Source organism: Alligator sinensis, unplaced genomic scaffold, assembly GCF_000455745.1.
Source record: "Alligator sinensis unplaced genomic scaffold, ASM45574v1 scaffold896_1, whole genome shotgun sequence".
Classification (NCBI taxonomy): domain Eukaryota; kingdom Metazoa; phylum Chordata; order Crocodylia; family Alligatoridae; genus Alligator; species Alligator sinensis.
Genome location: NW_005842940.1, coordinates 423,394 through 439,112, shown reverse-complemented (window position 1 = coordinate 439,112; position 15,719 = coordinate 423,394). Strand labels below are relative to the sequence as shown.

At 44.8% G+C, this 15,719-nt stretch overlaps 3 protein-coding genes across 3 annotated transcripts in view; 1 reads left to right on the top strand and 2 right to left on the bottom strand.

Moving 5' to 3' along the window:
- FAM185A (family with sequence similarity 185 member A) overlaps positions 1-15,719 on the bottom strand; it is a 184,088-nt gene that overhangs the window by 51,174 nt on the left and 117,195 nt on the right. The gene's annotated exons all lie outside the window — the stretch shown is intronic.
- Positions 1-15,719, top strand: part of FBXL13 (F-box and leucine rich repeat protein 13) — a gene marked incomplete at its 5' end in the record, with an annotated part of 176,071 nt that overhangs the window by 116,976 nt on the left and 43,376 nt on the right. Inside the window, 5 exons of the mRNA XM_006036277.3 lie at positions 6,766-6,864; positions 7,935-8,052; positions 8,209-8,371; positions 10,501-10,620; positions 11,245-11,371. Of these exons, the coding sequence (XP_006036339.3) occupies positions 6,766-6,864; positions 7,935-8,052; positions 8,209-8,371; positions 10,501-10,620; positions 11,245-11,371 (627 nt within the window). The remainder of the gene's footprint in view (positions 1-6,765; positions 6,865-7,934; positions 8,053-8,208; positions 8,372-10,500; positions 10,621-11,244; positions 11,372-15,719) is intronic.
- The window catches only part of LRRC17 (leucine rich repeat containing 17), an 89,830-nt gene that overhangs the window by 64,390 nt on the left and 9,721 nt on the right, over positions 1-15,719 (bottom strand). The gene's annotated exons all lie outside the window — the stretch shown is intronic.

The window sequence follows — 15,719 nt, the reverse complement described above, 5'->3', positions numbered from 1 at the left end:
CTGCTGCAAAGAAATGTAATATTTTAAGTTCCATAAAACCCCTTACATATCCTCAGGATCACTGATTGGTGAAGTTTCTGGATTTTGAGAAAACTCCAGAAGAGATTTATTAAATAAATTAAAATTCCAAATAGATTGACTAGAGGCAATTATTTTGTGAATATTTGTACAAAATTATTGCCAATAGGGATATGTCTCCCAAGAATTTGACAAAATTTGAGAGTCTTCTATAATGAAAAGTGGCCTTTCAATGAATAATCATCAGATACAGTAAAAATAAAAAATATATGGTTTGGCGGATATATTTATTTCTGGGAATAAAGAAAAAGAAGGTATAAATGTAAGTAAAATTTCAGGAGGCCCTGAATGCTGTCTAATAGGCCTGGGCGAAGTGGCTACTATTCGCTTTGGATTCGGCCAATTTGGAGGACAGTGATTTGATTTGGTGATTCGAATCACTGTCCTGAATCAATTCAGCCGAATCACCCAGACCCCACCCCCCGCCTGCTCTCCCAGCCTGGCAATGGCTGCCCTGCCTATCCCAGCTCCCGGCACTTGGAAAAAAATCCTCGGATTCAGCTGCCCTGCTGGCCCCAGCTCCGGCCCTTTAAGAAAAACCCTGAAAAAACCCTGGACTCACCATTCCTGCCGGTGGGGGGCAATCCCTGCTGCCCCTCACTGCCCCCCCACCATGTGGGGGGCTCTTCCACAGCCCCCAAAGCCCTGAGGCCACTACAGGAGCGGTGGGTCCTGGGGCTTTTCTCTTTTTTTTTTCTTAAAGGGTTGGAGCTGGCCCAGGTGGGGCAGCCATGCAGGGGGGCTAGGACAGTAGCGGGGTTGGGGAGCTTGTGCAGAGCCTCCCATGCAGTGTGGGGAAGTGGGGATAGCCCCTGGTGAGCACTGGGGCTTTTCTTTAAAATGCTGAGAGCTGGGGTGGGTAGGGCAGCCATGGGGGGGCTGGAGGAGCAGATGGGGCTTGTGGGGGCTGGGGAAGCAGGCAGGGAATGGGCTGGCAGGGGTCCCCCCATGGTCTCCTCCCCCGCCCCTGCTTACCAGCTTGGAGTCAGCTGCAGCTCCCTGCTGCAGCCCCTGGGGACTGCCCAAATAATCAAAGCTCTCTGAATCTTTTTCGAAGATTTGTAGAGTTTTGAATTGATTTGGACCTTTTAATTGGTCCCCTAATTCGATTTGGATTCGGAGATTCAGCTACTGAATCGGGCCAAACCTCCTTTGGATCAAATCACCACCTGAGGCTTCACGCAACCTTACTATCTAACTCTTAAACTATTATAATTTCCTCCAAAAGGCAGTTTCAGAGCTGAACTTCCTTAACCTGGTCCCTTGGATTCATCATTCCAAAGTTAAAAACATACTTTCTCAGAGTCCAAATAACAAAAAATCTGGACAGTGATATTATTGGCTTGCTCAATATAATTTTTTTTGGCTCTGCATCGAGTAACACACTGAACTGCTGCTATTCGTGGTATCAGCTTGCCCTTGTTCAGAAAACATTGTTTTTCCAGAGAAAGAGAATTAGTAAATTAAACGGTAACTCAAACGACTAAAATATTACTTGAACTCTGGAAACTTACATGCTTTTACACATCTGCACTGCTGGTTTTGAATGGGTTACAACGGCCTTTCCTACTTTCTGTAGCCATTTTTTGTGTCACTGCCAGCATAACTAACTGTCCTTCTCAATTCAACATTTTCCACACCCCTCCATATCCTGTTCTGATTTACAATCCCTCCCAGCTGCTACCCATAGTCCACCAGCCTCCAAAATATTGGACTTTATCTTTGAGTTTAACACAAGTGATCAAATACTTGCTTGCTATAAGATAATCCTTATCAGTTTCCATTTTTTGTTTAGATTATTTGCACCCTGTCGTCATCATCAAAAACTGACAGCAAACCTCTTCTCCAGCCTCTCCCTTACCCGCCTCTCCCTGTACTGTCCCCTACTGTGTCTTCATTACCCAGCTGAATTTCCCAGCTGTCTGATGTCTTTCTCCTTCCTTTCTAATGGCAGATACCAGTCCAAGCAATCCTGGGCATTGTGCCATGCAAATGGAAGTGCAGCATGAAACAGTCACATCCATTACTTTTGAGCTTGGTAGAAGAGGTATAACACCTGCAAAGGGCCTGTAAGTTAGAAGAGGGTAAGGAGGGGTGAAGAAGTTTGCACAGAAAAGCGTGTGGTGAAGATTCTTTTATCTTTTTTGTGTTTCTTTCCTTTCCATTGGCATTGTGTAAAAGTCCTGCTAAGGGGAGCATTTTGTTCTTAACCTGCAGCATTGAAATGAAGCACGTATCCCAGTGTGCACTACTTGAGTGTGACCCTTAACTTTGACAAAACTCCATTGCAGATTTTAAATGTGCATATACATTAAAGCAATGAAGGGAGCCTTGGTTTTCTTTGAATAGGAAATTCTTAAGCATTATACATATTTGCCTTCTATCAATTCATATTTCTCTTGACTTAAAGTTAAAAGTTAGAATATTTATACTTCATTTCATAAATTATTTATAGCTTGCCTTGCAGATAGTATTCACATATTTGCTTACAATTCCCTATATTCATCAGCAAATTTATGGTAATATCACAAAATAATTGTAAGGGTTATTTTTGTAGTTTGCTTTTTATAACTGTTTTAAATCATGTTATTTTAGTTGAGCTGCTTTGGGAATTTTTTCAGAGACCCTTTCAATTGTATTGATGTTCAAGAGTTCTCTTGCTACCATTATAAATTGTTATAGAGTAGGTTACATCATTAAACCTGGCGAGTGTATCCTCCACCCTTCATTTCAGATAGCTACAAGATTTAAGTGCATGAAATAAAGGCATGTGCAAGTCATCTCAGGAATTTGAACTCTTTAGACAGAGGGGCTTTAACAGATATTGTGGGCATGTGTGCACACACTTGAAAAAAGAGAGAACAAGGGAAAACACACAGAAGTGGACAGAGCATAAAGTCAAATGCAGTTTGCATAAGCATGGCACGTGACTGTAAGGAAAGCCCAGGGAAAGGGTAGTTTGGTCAGTATTCTGGGTGAAAGACTACTTCAGGTAGTGAACAAAGACATTTCTTCTTGTTTTGGGTTCTTCCCATCTTCAGGGAAACAGAACTTTATACTGTCCTTAAATAGGACTGCATCGAAGAGATAGCTAACTCCATCATCACTTTAGGAAAAAATAGCAAGGCCATGATTTTTTTTTACAATTTACTCATGCCAGCAAGGGTATAATAGTTTTTCTTCTTCCTTGTAATTCACGAAGTAACTTTTAAATAAGGAATGTTTTAATCATAAGTTTAAGAAAATCAGGAGCTTAAAGTTAGACTCCTGGCCCCAGGTTCACCTAAAGGTCAAATTTTCAAAGTCATCTTGTCATCTGCTACCTACTCAGGGGTCTGACTTTATGCTTTTATTTTTAAAATATTAGCCAGCATAAATATCTGGGTTAGTAGGCAAAGAATACAAATGATTTCAGTTTACTCCATTTGTGATTTTCTGTTCTATTTTATCACCAGTTAACACTGTGTCTGACTCCATTAAATTATTATTTTAAAAATTGTTTGATCATGAAAGAAATGACCACTAGAGGATATAACCTATTTCATTAATGGTGTGTCATGAGGTGGCATGACAGTCATCAGTTACAGGCAAGCAAAGACAATACCTAATAATTTCTTTAATACTCTTTAAGGTATCATGCAGAAGCATGGAATGGTTTCATGAATAATTATTGAAGTACAGATTTAAAACATCTAATTACAGAATGTTTCTCTCTCTAAAAAATCATAAACATTTTTTTAAATAACCCTCAGTGTAGGCATTTAACTGAGGGCTCAGTTCAAGTGCAGACTTCTGTCATGTGCAAGAGTCTGATAAATTTAGCCCTTTACTATTTCTGTTGCAGTTGACTTGAGTCATCTGGGCCAGGGACAGAAGTTACACATAAACTGGCTGAAGTGATCAGAAACCAGTTTAAATGTGTAACAGAACTGAAGTTCAGTGCACATAAACCTGTTTTCAAAATGGCCAAAACTGATTTAAGATAAACCTGGATCAAACTTAACTGATTTAGGTCATACCAGTTTATGGAACTTCTGTCCCAGACCCCCTCCCGATTTCAAGTCAACTCACAGCCCCCCAGCATCCCAAGATGTTTTGCCTGCTTCAGCTGTCCAGCTTCCCAGCTGTCACAGAGCTGAGGCAGTAAAGCCTCTGCTCCCCAGCCTGCTTCTTACCAGCCCAGCAGGACTTGGCGGGGGGGGGGGGAGTAGAGGAACAGACCCCACCCAGGGCTCCCCTAGCCCCAGTCAGTAAAGCAAGGGGAGGAAAGGCCCTGGGCTGAGATTCCCCCCAGCCCTACACCCTCCTTAGGTGGAGGCTGGGGAGGGGCAAGCCTGGGAGAATCTCAACCTGGCTCCCAGCTGGGGGGCCAGGACGGAGTGAAAAGCTTTCCAGTGAGGACTTCCTCCCCCATGTTGGGCAGACCCTGGTTAGGGGTTTGGTGCTGGTTCATTTTGTTATTGGTTCAGTTTATGTAACTTAGAAAAACCTGTGAAGATTGAATCAATTGTGCCTTGGGCTTTTTGAACCTCTATACTTAGTCCTGGAGAAGAACTAAGAACCCACTTTTGGATATCAGGGACTTTGTTCGAGCATGTTTAATGGTTCCTGTCCCAGGGGGATGCAAGCAGTGGGCCCGAAACCCCTTTCTGTGGCGGGACCTGAGGCAGGGCTGACTTGCCTTGGGAAGAAAGAGAAAAGCCCTGATAAGACAGGGCAAATTTAGGTTTTTCAGAAGAAGCGGAGCTGGACGAGTCGCGCCGGAATGGACTGCCCGCGCGGTTCGTCAGCCGCTTTTATTTCTGGCTGGGGATGGCATGGACGGATGATGTTATCAAAAAACACTGCCTGGATGATTTAAAAGCCAGTGGCGGGGAAATGGCTGGGAGAGCACCACCAGAGCCAGACTGCTCCCTGAGCCACACACAGCCTGCATCAGCAGCCCAGAGGGAAACATGACCAGAACCTGACAGAGGGGTCCAGGATCAGCTGAAGGAGGCACCACACTAGACCAGCAGGGCAACCAGGCCAGGGAGGGCGGTATTGAGGGATCTTGGAGCTACAGATGCTGAACCTGTGAGAGTGGGGTGGGCTGAGGCCCTGTACCCCAACCATTCCTTTTGTATTTTAATTTTGTTTTGAGTTATCCCGAGTCAGGGAGAGGGCTCACAAGCAACCTCCACAAATCAGGAGGAGCCAGGACAGTGCATTGTACAGCTATGCAGTAAGGGAAGACCCGATGCTTTGTCAGGGATGGTCTGACATCCTGTGGACGAGGCCGGGAGACAAGCAAGGGGAAGAGAGGACAGGAGGAGACATCAGAGGGCAAGCTGGTGATCCATCATCTGGCTGTCCTAAGGTCTGGTGCATGGCTGGGGTGCAAGGGAGGTGGAGCCCCAAAAATGCCCACTAAAGTAGTACCTGGTCCGCAAGGACCTACGAAAAGGAGCCCCACCACTGAAGGGAAAGATCAAGTCATAGCAGGCGAGTATTGGGGCCTTCTTTGGGGTGAAAGTGTGCCAACGTCAAGGCCACAGGAACACACCCTGTGGCTGGCATTGGGTGCACGCTCCAAAGCGGCAAGAGAGTGCCTACATGAGGCCAGGCAGGTGCAGTTCCCATTTAAGCTATTCTCTATGGTAGTCAGATGGGCAGGGGGGAGGCGAGGAACTCCAGTTTAGGAAAGGAACGGTATAAAATACCATCTTTGCCATTTACAATGATACATTCTATGTGATATTACTTAAAGTTCTGTAGTTCATAATGGATGTTAGATGAACCAGTTTTCCAAAGCCAGCTTTTAAATTCAGAAGAACCTGAAAGCATTTGTTTGTTATTCTGTAGTTTATACGTTTAAAAGTATTTCTTTTAGTAAGGCATTTGTATTCTGATCTGCATTCCATTTTTCCCAGGGATTAGATTTTTGGTTTGGGTTAAGTTCATTGTAGTGTTTGGAAAGGGCTCTGAAATTCAAATTCGGTAATGACCTCTCTTCTCAAGTTTATGCAGTTGTATATTCAGAGTGTGGATTTGTTCTGTATTTCCTCAGCAGAGCACACAAATGAAGGATATCTTGATTAAAGTTGGGCGTGTCTACACGTTGCCCTATGGCAATGTAGTGACGTGCTGTGTTGTTATACAGCAAGCTACAGTGACATAGTGATCATGTGGGTCTACACATGATCACCAGCTATGTCGCTGTAGTGGCGCGCTCCCCCAGTATAGTGCACCACTATGGTGACGTAGCGGTGAAATCTAACCATGTGCTATACACATGGCATAGTAACCACCCATAACTCCATGCTTTAGTACTAAAGGAAGTACTAAAGCATGGCGACGTGTAGACATGCCTGCTATGTCACCAGAGTTTTAGGCCAAAATGCTCAAATGGTGAGCGCACAAAAATTCCTTAAATAAAGTGAACTGTTGTTTGATATGGCACTTAAAAAAATTAAACAACTTGTGTCAGTACTATTATAAGTGATACATCATGGTTTTTGTATTGTAATGCTCCATATATATATCCATCACTTCATTCTTTTAATAATTTGAAATAATAGAACGTATATATCAGTCAGTATGAAGTTACAGGTTAGTTCAAAATACTAAACATACCTCTGGCTGTTACTGTACTGTTCTTTGTAGTGTTTTCTATAAGGCATAAATATTTTTTATTTATTCAAACAGATCTCTTGTGATGGCTTCAGATATATTGCCAGTGGTTGCAATAAAATCCAGCACTTGATAATCAATGATATGCCAACTCTTACAGACAGATGTATTCAAGTAAGAAATTGAAAACAAATTTATATTCAGAGGAAACTCTTGGCTTTCGATTTGGGTGCAGTTGTTCTATTGGATCTCTACTCTCAGGACTCTGCTATACTTCTTGCCTCTATGTCACTGATTTCTGTTTGTTCAAGTGCTGATAAAAATATATATGATTTGAAATGAACTATCTCTACCATTGTTCACAATTTAAAAGTTTAGCTTTTTTATTAAAAAAAAAGTACTACCGTAGTTACTTTAATCCAACGCAAGGATTTTTTCCCCATTTATGACTATGAGGCAGCATAAGGGTAGGCAACTCTTGTGGTTCTGGGTCTGGCCACAGCCCCGTCCCAGGGATGGGGCCAGAACTGTAGCTGCTGTGTGCACCCCTGCTGCCTCTGGCCAGGCCCCACAGATGGTACCAGGCTGGGCAGAGGTTGTGCTGTATGGCCCAGGTTGTGCTGAGGGTAGAACCTCCTGGAGCAGAACAAGGGTAAGCACAGGGAGGCAGAGGCTGTGGATGAGTGGGTGGGGGAGACAGGAGAAGGGGGTCATGGGGCCCAAAGCTGTGAAGAGAGGATGAAGTGGGGGAGCCATGGCTGCAGGGGGAAAAAGTGGGGTGACAGAGGTGGTGGGGAGGTGGGCATGTGGGGTCAAGTGTGAGGAGAGACAGGCAACATGGGGAAAGGTGTGGGGGGAAAGGAGAAGGGGCCAACCTGCTTGATCCACCCACCATCTACCCCCCACGTCTTCTTCCACTACCTCGCCCATCACACGCTCCCCTAGCTGCCTTCCCCACTGCCTGCCCATGCCTCCCCGCCCCCTCCATGTGCCCCCTGCCACTACTTTCTCTGCTGCAGCAGTGGGGGGGATGAATGTGTAAATTTTCCATGTATAGAATCTATTCAGTGTGGGGGAGTCATCTTAAATGAAGAGTCATCTTGGATTAAGGTAAATACAGTCCATCTTTTAAGGAAGAAATATGTTGTTAATTATAATATTATACAGATTATCATATCAGTTAACTTTTTGTTTTGTGACATCCCCTAAATGCAAATCTTTTGTTTATTTCTTTTTCTTTAAAGGCTTTGGTTGAAAAATGTCAACAGATTATATCTGTTGTCTTTCTTGACTCCCCTCATCTCTCTGACACAGCTTTTAAAGCCCTTGCTGAGTGTAAACTTGTCAAGGTCCGAATTGAAGGTCAGTAACAGTATAGTATTTCATAAAATTATTCACTTTGTGCTTTTAGAGTCTGACCTGGCTCATTTTAAATTAATCAGTTGATTTCAGAGTTTGGTTGGACCAGGCCTGTATTCATGGCTAATATGCAACTTGTACTATTGTATATATTGACAGGGAATAATCGGATTACTGATTTGAGCTTCAAACTGATGAGCAAATCCTGCCCGTACATCAAGCACATTTATATGGCTGATTGCCAGAAGATTACCGATGTTGGTCTTAAGATAATTTCATCTTTGAAGTATATTCTTGTATTGAATTTAGCTGACTGTATAAGGTAGTAATTTACATCCATTTTTAACTACTTATTTTAATAAAATTCTGTCTATTCCTAACAAGGAAACAGATCAGTTACGAGCTTTTAAAGTTATATGTCTTTACAGTGATAATAAATACGGCTACCTATACATATGGTGATTCGTGTTCTAATTAAAATGCTCCAGTGTGACCTCACCATCATGTGTATAAGCCCCCACACGTTTAAAAATGGTTGTGGTGGCACTTTATCTAAACCTCATCAAATAAGGTTTAGATAAAGCATCCCATGGCCATTTTTAAATGCATGGAGGCTTAATACACATGATGGTGAAGCGTTTTAATTAGAGCGGCTCTCCAGGAACTGCTCTAATTAAAACATACTCCCCACCTCTAAGCATGTATATAGGCAGCCTATATTATTATTGATTTTTTAAAAAAACGTAAATAGGTTAATTTTGCTTCTTTAGAATATTTCAAACAATAAGCAAGACTCCAGTCCAGTAAAGAATTTAACATGTATGCAACTTTAACCACATAAGTAGTTCACGCAGTGTTTAGAAATGCTTTGCTGGATTGGAGCCTGGCGTTGAATAATATAAGCAAAGCAGAATATCTGTGGGACTGAACCATTGCAGTTTGACTGTCTTTAACTTCTAGAGATAATATATTTGAACTAGGAAGTACTAGGACGTAAAGAAAGCTATCTTGTTTTTTGTAGTTATCAACCCAAATGCAGCAAGTTGCATCACTGCAGAAAAACAGCTGTTATATAGAAATTGTTTTTGAATTTAAATTTTTAATGTTGTAGAAATGAAACAAAATTATGAAGGATTCTAAAGACATCAAATTTCCAGGTTTTGTGCATAAGGGTTAGGCTGGGAAACAAAGGAGGCAAAAAGCCCTATATTTAAAAAGTATAGCTACAATTTATTAAATAATGATACAGTTAGGATTGCCACCTACCTGGAGATTTCTAGGATCATCTTCATTCTAGGGGTATTACATATGCAAATCGTTATATTACTTCTGGGATTCTTGAGCCTACCTCAGAAAATGCTGACATTTCTTGTAAATATTATTCTGCTGTGTTGAGATGCGCGAGTGTGATATCATAACAGCATGGTGGTGCTTCCATTGTGAAGGGGAAATAGCTGCCTTTATGCCTGATTTAACATTTAGAGGGTTGGATTTTCCAGTCTGTCTGCCAAATGGCTGCTTGGGGGGAAGGGGTGTATGTGTTTGGACCTGTGTCTTCCATCTTGGATATTAAAGGATTTCAAAATCCTTAAAGAAGTTTCTCAAGGCATGATAAAATGTATAAAATTCTGTAAGGTCATTTATTATTTTTACATACATTTGCAAGTGGTCCCAGCAATAGCAAAGTTAAGAATCATAACACATTCTTTTTAAGTGATTTTGTCAATAAAGGAAGCTAATATAAAGAGATTAGAAAAACATAATTGACAGTATACATTTATCTGATTTGGTTGGTAGTTCTTAAATTCAAAAATCAGATTGTGCCTTAGATGTATGTAAGTAGCTCCCACTGAAATCAACCGAAGTTTTATACTAGACAGAATCTCCCCAGAAAAGTTCATTTTTTATGTTCTCTTAATGTTGTTCATGCCTTGTAAACCTACTTTTGTCTGTTTCCTTGAAAATAACCGTAGTCCAAGATTGAACAATGCTTAGGGACATGCAGAGAATTTTTAAAGACAAAGGATAAAGCAAATGTAGACTGGTCAATCATGCCGGGGAGGGCATGGCTCAGATCCAACCCACTGCATGGGGCTTGGGATTTTGGCAGTGGGGAGGGGTGGCAATATTAACTACCATCACTCCCTTGCTACTAACCTTCCTGACCATTGAGGAGCCCCACGGGCCAGATTCCAAGGCTCTGTGGACCACATTTGGCCTGTGGGCCAGAAGTCAAGCACCTCTGCTTTAAAAGAGCTTTTACAGAAAGTTTTAGTTCTCCAGAGGCTTACAAGAAGCAATATCTTTCTTTGCCAATCCAACACATTCTTCCTATGCTAGCTAGTGATGAGAAGCAGCTCATCTCTGTTTGTTTAATGTAGGTCACCAGATGCAAATTGTCTATTGGATTATGAAAATGTGCAGAATTGACTGTTTGTTTTTATATTTTAGAATCAGTGATGCTGGTGTAAAACAATTTTTAGAAGGCTCCTCAGGCGCAAAACTAAGAGAGTTGAACTTGACTAATTGCTTCCAAGTCACTGATGTCTCTGTTGTGAAAATAGCCCAAAGGTATCATAGTACAATACAGTGTTTGGCGGTTATAATCAGCAATTAGGATTTTGAAATGGTGTTTCTTGAAAATTAAATTTGGAAAGCTATAGCACTTAATACATGGGTAACTGGCCTGTATTAAGCTAGAGGTTATACAAGATAAGCAATCTCATGGTCCCTTCTAATCTTGTAGATCTATGAAAATTGTCACTCTCTTTGACTAGGATTTTAGAGGAGTGGATTAGGTAGCAAGTTAGGTGTTAAGATCCAGTTGATGTTGAATGGGAACTGGATGCCTAATGTCATAGATTTCATAGACATTAGGGCTGGAAGGGACCTCGGAAGACTGAGTCCAGCCCCCTGCCCAAAGGGCAGGAAGTCAGCTGGGGTCATAGGATCCCAGCAAGATAAGCATCCAGTTTGCTCTTGAAGGTGTTCAATGTAGGCGCTTGAACCACCTCGGGTGGCAGGCTGTTCCAGACCCTGGGTGCTCGGACAGTAAAGAAATTCTTCCTTATGTCCAGCCTGAAATGGTCTTGTAGTAGTTTATGACCATTCAACCTAGTCGAACAGTCTTAGGAAAACCTTGAAAATTCAAAGACATAAAAAACATTTCTGGTTTTTTTAATGTTTTCAATTTAGGTGCCATAATCTGAACTACCTGAATCTGCGATATTGTGAAAATGTGACTGATATTGGCATTGAGGCTTTAGGAAATATGTTGTCATTGATATCCATGGATATTTCTGGAACCAACATCTCAGATATGGTAAAAACATAATGAAAGAATAATTTATATATTTATTATTAATATGTTTATTATCTATCATTAGAGAAAAAATCTTCCACATTTTAAGAAATACTGCACAGTTATTAAGTAATGAAGTATGCTATATTTAAAGTATTTTGTAGAACAGTCTATAATATGAATTCAATAAATTAAAAAAATATAGTTGTAAAATTACAGTAATAGTTATATCGAATAGAAATTGGTCTTTGCAAAGGAGAGTGAGGAATTCAAACTCCTGATTTACAGGTAAGCTGTGTAGCTGCAATATGGCTCCTCCAAAATTCATTATTCCATGCCCTGCCTCTCTGCAGTGATTATACAGGATTTCTAGGCTACTGGATCAATGCATAATTAACATGTGGAAAGTCACTGCCATAGGATGTGAAGGAAGCCAGTGAAACTACATCTCCCATGGTTCACCATAGTCCACCACAGTGATTGATGCACCGTGGCAGTTCGACCAGAGATACCCCGGATTAGTTATTGTGTGTTTTCATTGACTCATGGGGAGGGATGGGACCTCAAAGATCATCTGATCCAACCCCATACCATGTGTTAGCATTGGTATACATGATCTTCAATGTTTTTTCAGTCCTTGCTCATGTGTAATGTTGGCAAGAACTTAAGTATTTGGCTCCAAAGCAGAAAAACCAAGCATTTTTAATTCAGTGAAGTTATTTTAAAATATCATAAAGTCACTGTCTGTATTTTTCAGTGTACTTATTTTGATGGTACTTGTGATTCTTGGAGCTGTAACCCACACTATTTTATAATTCAAGAATTTTCTTTTGATTGTTCCCTCTCTGCTGGCCCCAGCCACCCCTTAAATATTGTATAGTGCTGCTTTTCTGTTTTCATGCAGCAGAACTCTATGCTGTCGGCAATCATCCAGACTGTTTTGCTTACACTACATTTTTCAAACAGAGTTTTCCTTTCTCTGATAGGGTGGAAAAATTAACCCTGAAACTGACCATTTATCATCATGGTAATTTCTAAACCGACTTCCAGTACTGGCCATAAACCTGTCATTATTTTGCCATTTATTGTGTCTAGAGTATGTACCATTCACTTTTATGTAAATATATGTTTAAATCTTCAGTCAGAATATGAAGAAAAGGGTTCTAACAATTTGCTGTTTAATTTTTATGTACTTTGAGTCTATCCACTTTATATTATTGCTTAAGTGTAGCTGCAATAAGATAGATGTTTACACTTTTCAGTTTAAATATTGTGCTAAAATTACTTTTGGACACTGCTGTAGTGGACATCAAGTTTCAAGTCCAGCAAATACAGCACCATTAAATTGTATTACAGAAGAGGAAGGAAGGAATTTTTTTTGTGGATATCTATTGCTTGTTCTGCCAGAGTGAGTTCAGTGGGTTTAAAACATCAAGCCATGCAACAAAATATTGATTTTGCTTTCATAATGAGGAAGATCAGAATTTGCCATATAGGTTTCCCTTGTCAACTGTGGGGGTTGGGTGCTGGAAAGTTCCCGTGGTTGGCAAAACTGCAGTTGGTAAAACTAAAGGCTTATGGGAAAAATGGGGTTAGGGCAAGGATGGGCAAAATACAACCCACGGGCTGGATCTGGCCCACAAGGCCATTCTGTCTGGCCCGCAGGGCCCCTAAAAAATTTTGGAAAATTGAAATTTATCTGTCCTTGGTTCCTGTCAAAAATGACAGGAACCAGGAGCAGTAGGACCCAGGGGAAGCTCTGGTGGACTCCTGCAACAGCAGGTCCTGCCCCGCCCTGCCCCCCCAGCCGGAAGCTGCAGCAGGCGCTTCTGGGCTGAGACCACGTGGCTGCCCCGGCATGGGATGCTCAAGTAAGGGGTGAGGGGAAGGGCAGGGAAGGAGCTGGTGTGGAGCGCAGGGAAATGTGGCCCCTCCCCTGCCCTGTGGTCAGCACTCCCTGCTGCAGCCACTTGAAGCCTACGCGGGGCTGTCCTCAGCAGCCCCATGCGGGCTGTGAGCGGCTGCAGCATGGGGTGCTGGCCACGGAGCAGGGGAGGAGCCACTTTTCCCTCATTCTCAGCACCAGCTTGTAACCTGCCCCCGCTGCCAGCCTGGGCCCTGCACCGGCTCCGGGCTCATCTGTCAGGGTTGTGCCAGAGTGGCAGCAGCTGCACACCCCCTCCCCTGCTGTCCTCAGCAGCCCCATGCGGGCTGTGAGCGGCTGCAGCATGGGGTGCTGGCCACGGAGCAGGGGAGGAGCCACTTTTCCCTCATTCTCAGCACCAGCTTGTAACCTGCCCCCGCTGCCAGCCTGGGCCCTGCACCGGCTCCGGGCTCATCTGTCAGGGTTGTGCCAGAGTGGCAGCAGCTGCACACCCCCTCCCCTCCGCTTGCCGAGCTCCGGGCAGGCAGCAGCAGCAAACACTGACCGGTGCAGCAAATGGGGAGGCCACAGGTGCTGCTGTCGCGGCACAGCCCCAGCGTGCTCCACCTGCCCCCAGCCTGCATGTGGCTGCCTGTGCCTGCTCAGGACAGCCCCGCATGGACTGTGAGCGACTGCAGCAGTGAGCGCTGGCCACGGGGTGGGCGAGGGGCCTCTTTTCCCCAGGCTCTGCACCAGCTCCTTCCCTGCTGGGGAGCAGGGGGTCGGGGCTGTGTGCTGCCCTCCGCCTGTACTGCGGGGCTGGGGGGTGCTGGGAGTGAGTGGGCACAGGAGCACAGGGCCTGCACCGGTGTCCCGGAGCCAGTGCCAGCAGGGTGCAGAGCAGGGCAGCATGAATACAGGGTCCCAGCTGGCAGGGGCTCTATGGAGCCGGACCAGCTCCCCCCTTACCATGCTGGTGCAGCTCAGCCCGGCTCCACAGACCCCTGCCAGCCTGCACCCTGCTCTGGGCCCCACCGGTGCTGGCCCTGGGACATTGGTCCCAAGATGGTGACCAGGGGGCGGGGCACCTGTCAAGGGGCAGGGCTACCCATCCGGCCCTTGACAGCTTGCCAGAACTGGGTAAGTGGCCCTCTGCCCAAAATAATTGTCTGCCTCTGGGTTAGGGACTTGAATACTGTACAATATAGTGTATAAATTAATTTTTACTTACCTTTAATACACGGGGTGGTCAACCAGGCATAGGTGTACCCCTAGGGGTACTCAGACAGGTTACAGGAGGTATGCATCGGTGGGTGGGGATGGAGTGCACCCAGGGCGAGGTGGCAGTGTCTCCTCTGACGCGTTTGCCTCTTACCCAGAGGAGGGAGAGGGGGAAGGGAAGGGGAGAAGAGGGATGCGCCGGCTGGCCCCACACAGCACACTGCAGCACTTCTCTGCCCCCACCCATCTGGATGGCAGGGTGGGGATGTTTTGTGCCTGCCTTTGGCGGTGTATGATTGGCTGGTCAGCAGCCCACAAATGGGGTCCTGGCTGGACCAAGTCCTGGGACAATCTGAGCCTGGCGCAGCGGGAGCCACTTGCCCACACCCCTGGACAAGTTGCCAGGCTCGGATTGTCCCACGACCCAGCCTGGCCAGGGCTCCATTCACCGTGAATGGAGGCCTGCTCACCGCAGGGCACAGTGACAAGCAGGCCTGCTGTTCCCTGCTGCCCTGCTTTCCTCTTTCATGACCCAGCATGGCAGGGAGCAGAGAAGTGCATGGGGATCTCCTTACCCACCGCTGCTTGCCCTGCATTGCCCTGGCGATGCACCTCCTGCATGCAGGGCTGCACTGAGAGCAGCAGCGCAGGGCTGTGCCCCTCAAACCAGCAGCAGGCACAGGAGGCACGTCGCCAGGATGAGCGGCGGCAGACGAGGAGATCCCTACATGCCTTCTCTGCTGCCTGCCATGCCTGGTTGTGGGGGAGAGAAGCAGGGCAACAAGGAACGGCGGCAAGTGGACCTGCTGTTCCCTACCACCTCAGGTAGGGCAGCTCCCTGCCACCGTGTGCACATCTGGCAGGGTTGGGGGCCACCTCCAGCTGGGGGAGCAGGGGCTGTGGGTGGGGGAGGAGAGGCATGAGCAGGGTTGGGGGGTTGGCAGGCTGATGCGCAGCCACGGAAAACCATGGTTACTCAAAACTGTATATCATGGTAGCCAAAATGGTATACAGAATATTAACCATGGATACACAAAACCGTGGTTGGTAAAACTGTGGTTGGTGAGGGAAATCTGTACTAGCAGTGCATCATGCTTACCTGAATTAGGATGCAAAGAAGACACAATAGAGGCTTACACTCTTAGATAATTGAGATATGACTGTGCGGGCCGGGAGCGACCCGAGCCCTTTTCGCGCTGCACGCGGGCTGTGGCCAGCAGCCCGGGCACGCCGGGGCGGAGAGGGAAGGCCTTCGAGCTGGAATTAGGCACGGATGCGTAGCGG